Source organism: Rhagoletis zephyria, unplaced genomic scaffold, assembly GCF_001687245.7.
Source record: "Rhagoletis zephyria isolate East Lansing unplaced genomic scaffold, Rhagoletis_zephyria_1.1 Rzeph_scaffold_00706, whole genome shotgun sequence".
Lineage (NCBI taxonomy): Eukaryota > Metazoa > Arthropoda > Insecta > Diptera > Tephritidae > Rhagoletis > Rhagoletis zephyria.
The window spans coordinates 1-4,990 of NW_016157790.1; the positions used below are offsets into that span (position 1 = coordinate 1).

General features: G+C 34.7%; 1 protein-coding gene across 1 annotated transcript in view; it reads right to left on the minus strand.

The window, feature by feature from the left end:
- Window positions 1-9: 9 nt before the first annotated feature.
- Idua (alpha-L-iduronidase) overlaps window positions 10-4,990 on the minus strand; it is a 12,103-nt gene continuing 7,122 nt past the window's right edge. The window contains exons 5-6 of the mRNA XM_017613708.1: window positions 2,992-3,926; window positions 10-1,429 (exon numbers count right to left, since the gene is read on the minus strand). Coding sequence (XP_017469197.1) covers window positions 1,350-1,429; window positions 2,992-3,926 — 1,015 coding nt within the window. The 3' untranslated portion in view covers window positions 10-1,349. The remainder of the gene's footprint in view (window positions 1,430-2,991; window positions 3,927-4,990) is intronic.

The window sequence follows — 4,990 nt, forward strand, 5'->3', positions numbered from 1 at the left end:
ATTTAATTAGTTGTAATGAAAATAGCTTCAACTATGTATTGTGTGTATGAATTTATATTAATTACCGCCAGTTTTTATTGTACGAACTTTTATTTAAAATAATAAAAAGCTACTCAATGTTAAGAAACAAATTTTATTTATAATAATTAATTACAATGTGCGACAATTTCAAGAAGCCGAAAACGACACAGGTTTCATTAATGGCTACATTTATTGATTCATTTTGAAAGTTTGGAACAAACTTCTTTATGTACTTATTAGTTTGAACGCTCCGGATAATATGCTATATTACATATATGTACATACTCCAATTGCATTCTTTTTATTCTGGGGTTCCAAATAAGATATAAACCAGGGTTGCTCAACAAACGAAACGATATCATTTCGTTGCGTTTCAGTGTTAAATTAACGAAACAAAATTCAGTTGTTAACCTCAAAACAAAATAAATCAAGGAAAAGCTGTCACCTATAAATGACTGCGGATGTTTATGCAGGAAAGCAAGCCAAAAAAATATGTACGACTAAACTATAAGAATACTGTATAAATTTCGTTCATAGTTATGTGGTACATATTTTTAGGCTTCGTTTTCTGCATCCGCAGTCTAGTTATAAACCATTTCCAACTCACTGTTAACACCTAGCGCCTAAATGCATGTTACAGCTTCAGCGTTAACGATTGGATTTCTTTTCGTTAAAACCCCAAAATAGAATTAGTTTGATAATTACCTAAACGATAAAAAGTTGATTCGTTTCAACAAAACCCATTGTTTTTTTTTCGGTAAATATTAAAATTAACGTTACATTGCATCCTTGGCATAAAGAAATGTAGCAAACATTTTTGACAAAATATTTTTTTATGGAATCTAACTTAAATTTTTTCTTTTAAGCTTTTTTAGCATATAAGTATGTGCTAGTCTAAGATCCGAGTAAGGCAGGACCTTCACCCATCTGCCTAATGTTCGCGAGTGGGTTGGCTGAAAAATCCTAGCCAGGATATTTTAATTTAATTATTCAAAAATTATTATTTTTTTAAATTTTGCACTCGTTTGTTTAATGAACAAATTACATATATACTAATTGAAAGCATAAAGTCTTTATTCGGATTTTCTACTATACATATGTATATGTAACTGTGGACGCTATTTTTATAGCATCCCAGTTGAATCGTTAGAAGCTTTGGTTATTTCTATTTTCTATCCGAATTTGAGGTCATTTTTATGAAAATTTTGTATGGTAAAAAAACAATTAAGTATATACAACTGTGGGTGGTATAAGTAGCTGATATTTGAAAATCGAACTTCTTTGAGTTCACGGGAATTTGAACCATGCCACTCAGCAAATTTGTCATTCTAAATTTCAATATATTCCACTATGTTGGAAAACTTGCTCCTCCTGTTGAAGAAGTCTATGCCTCGGACCCTATAGAAACCTGTAATGAGAACCGACATGATGATAACATGAGGCTATGAGAGCAGAAGTGGCTTTCTTAAAATAGTTTCAAATGTGGTACATTTGAAAATAAAGATCGGGTATTCCTTAATTTGATGGTACGCCATGTAGCTTTAAAGCTGAAAGGCGTTGAAATATAATTTAGTGCAATTGTATATAAGCTGCTCCATAACCAAAGCCTGAAAGATGCCAAATTTCGAACTTGTTTCAGGCTTTTCAGGCGTCGTCTGACAGTTACTCATTCGAACATTAGTATTGGTGAATATGATTATCGCAATGGTGTAATCGATAACACTTACCATATTTTAAAGGAATTTTACACAAAATTTTGGGCAATAAAATGCAAGGAAAAATCATTTATTGTTTGAACATTAATAGGAACAAAAGGGGAACAAAAGTACTGAATAAATTAAAATGAAATGGTAAAAGAAGTATCACTTCTATCGAACTAGCATTAGTTGCGATCCCGTACGAGTCCGGACTAGTCAGAAATAGTCAGAATCAGTCAGATTTTACTGGAAATCGATCCCGTACTCGGTTCTCTGACTATTGAGAGGACAAAAAAGAGAGTAAATACGGTTCTCTCTCTGTCAGAAGTTACCAGTTTTAGTCCGAGAATTTTTTGCTGGTAAATTCTGGTAAATGTGTCAAACGATCAGCTGTAGTGTGTTTGGCAACCAAATTGTAAACAAAAGAAAAGTGCACTCTGCTAATTCATGTTGAAAAGTATTTAATTACTTGTTTAAGTGGATTCTAATGAATTTGAGAGTATTTTTGGTTATTTACATGTGGGAGCTCAGTGTGTTTACATACAAAATAAGCAAAAATTTACAACCAAAATTTGGAGGTTNGGCAACCAAATTGTAAACAAAAGAAAAGTGCACTCTGCTAATTCATGTTGAAAAGTATTTAATTACTTGTTTAAGTGGATTCTAATGAATTTGAGAGTATTTTTGGTTATTTACATGTGGGAGCTCAGTGTGTTTACATACAAAATAAGCAAAAATTTACAACCAAAATTTGGAGGTTATGTTGAAGTTGACAGAAGCTACAATTTTTTTACTAAAAAGCGATCCCGTACTTTTCAATGTTACTCTCTCGCTCGGAGCGAATTTTAATTTTTTGACAGTTTTACTAGTCCGAGTCCGAGGAATACGGGATTGCACCTATTTTTAAGTTGATACCTCATTTGTCGAAAAACTCATTCTTACTCCATTCTCCCCATTTACTGTGAAATGACAAAGGTTTGAAGAAATGTCATGCGCAAAAAGTTTGTTACGGAGTTACTCGCTTGAAAAGCCCTGAACGAATTCGAAAGCCGCAACGCCTGAAAAACCTGCTATGAAGCTTCACCTTAAGGAATAAGCGACTTTTATCTTACAATTTATCCCATTTGAGACTATTTTAAGTAGATAAGTACAAAAAAAATATATATATATATTTTGGGCCATTCCAGCTCTCACGGCTACTTATCAGCTTAAGCATGTGCATATGTACACATTATATGTATATGTATATGTATATGTATGTTTTGAAAATTACCATTAACAGAGGAATGCGGAGGCGCGAATTGAAAAGACGGAAATGGTAAGTGCCAGTCCTTACTAATAATATTCCATTCGGCAGTCGCATTTACTTTCAACCAAACCTCATACGTTTTGAGACATTGCACAGTGTCCGCTTCGTGCCAAAAAATAAATATTTCTCCCTCTGCAATTTTAGTAATCACTGGTGGCCGAGGTGCCTTCAAAACAGGGGACAAATAGGAGCAAACCCGAAATAACAAAATCCAAGGGAGCTGAAAATGGCCAATATTCAGTTCGAACTCGGCTCTCGATAGAAGCCCGGTTGCCTGCAAGCGAGGAGTTTGGGCGTAGCGCATTTCTGCACGTTGCGTTTTGTTCGGGAATGGTGTTGCGTTTGCTTTTGCTCGCCAAATATGGGCCGGATCGGTGTGGCCTTGCTCTAGTATCTCGATTATATAAGCAAAATTCTCCTTGGCACATAGCGTGAAAGGTAACTGACGACGAAGGGTGAAGTTTCCTAAGGTCGTAGTATTCTCCTGGGGCAGAAGCAACCAACTCAAGTAGAGAGGTGTGTTTTCGATTGAACATGTTTTCAAAAGCCATAGCTCATTATTGGAATTATTTAATGTAATTGTTTCTACATCAGCTGCAAGCGTTGCCAACTTTGATAACATTCCCAATGCGGCGTATACGGGCTTTTGTATGAACTGCGAGTGAGCTGGTTGTGAGTTGTTCATACGGAAATGTGCCAGAAGAGTTCGCTGTGCGAATTCATATGGATGATAACTAATGAAGGCATTATCGTGGCTGATTGATTCCAGGTTTTTGAATACATCATTCGATATTTTAACGTGCCAGTGCAAAAACGTAATGTATACAAGCTTTGCGGCATATCTAACGTCCTCGTGATAGCTCTGGGGTGTAGACCAACCTGCGATGGGGTCCGCTTCACTGGAAATTCATAAAAAAATTACACTAGTTGACAAGAAATCCGACCTTTAGCACTTGACCATAATTTCTGATGAAAAATTTTGTGCTGTTAATACAAATTTCTTTTGAGTTTGTCTTTATAGCGGCACTCGATGAAACCGTATTTAAAAATAAACAAAATCTGCCGATGAGAGAAATAAAAAGTTGAAAACAAATGTGAGTCAATACCCTTCTGAATTTCAAAGCGTATTTAAATTTTTTTTATGCATTCGTTTTGAATAATTGCGAGCTGAGTCAAAGCCTAATAAAGGTGCTGGCCCAATGTAGGCTTGCTTTGCTGGCCTTAGTGACTTCATTTTGCTTTAATTTACTTTAAAAGCTTGTTTGGCCAAATGTAGCTTGGAACGCTGTCAAAGCAATCAGCTGTGTGGGTGCGAAACCAAAGTCTGTTCCATTAACATCCGGCCCTAAGGGCCGTTTACTCAATATGTGGTTAACACTAATCTCCGTTCAAACATCATTATCGACGTGTTTGGCTCCATGCATACAACAGGGAGTCTGTAACGTCGATAACGATGTTTTACCGGAGATTAGTGTTAACCAGACATTGAGTAACCGGCCCTAAGAATTTCCCTCAAAATACGACATGAATTAATAATAAAATTAATTAATAATAAAAAATAATAGGAACATCGTCTTAGCTCCGGATCTCTTCAGATTTATTTTGAAATTAATGTGAATTTTTTTTTTATTTCAAGGAAAAGATAATAATGAAATAATTATACTAGCTCATTTACATATAAAAAACTCTTAACTCATAAAGGCGCTTTTTCACGAAACTATTGATGAGTAGTTATTATTGCTTATTGCCCGGCTTGTATAGCATATATGTACATACGTTTAATACAAATATGGAAAGAGATGAATCACTTTTATTTAACATTGAATTACTTACAGTTTTCGGCAACACTTTTTTAAATTAAGACATTTATTTACAAGTACATACAGTGCCGAACAGAAGTATTGGCACAGTGATTTTTTCGCAATATAGGCAAAGTTATTTATTCTAATTTATCTTCGATAAT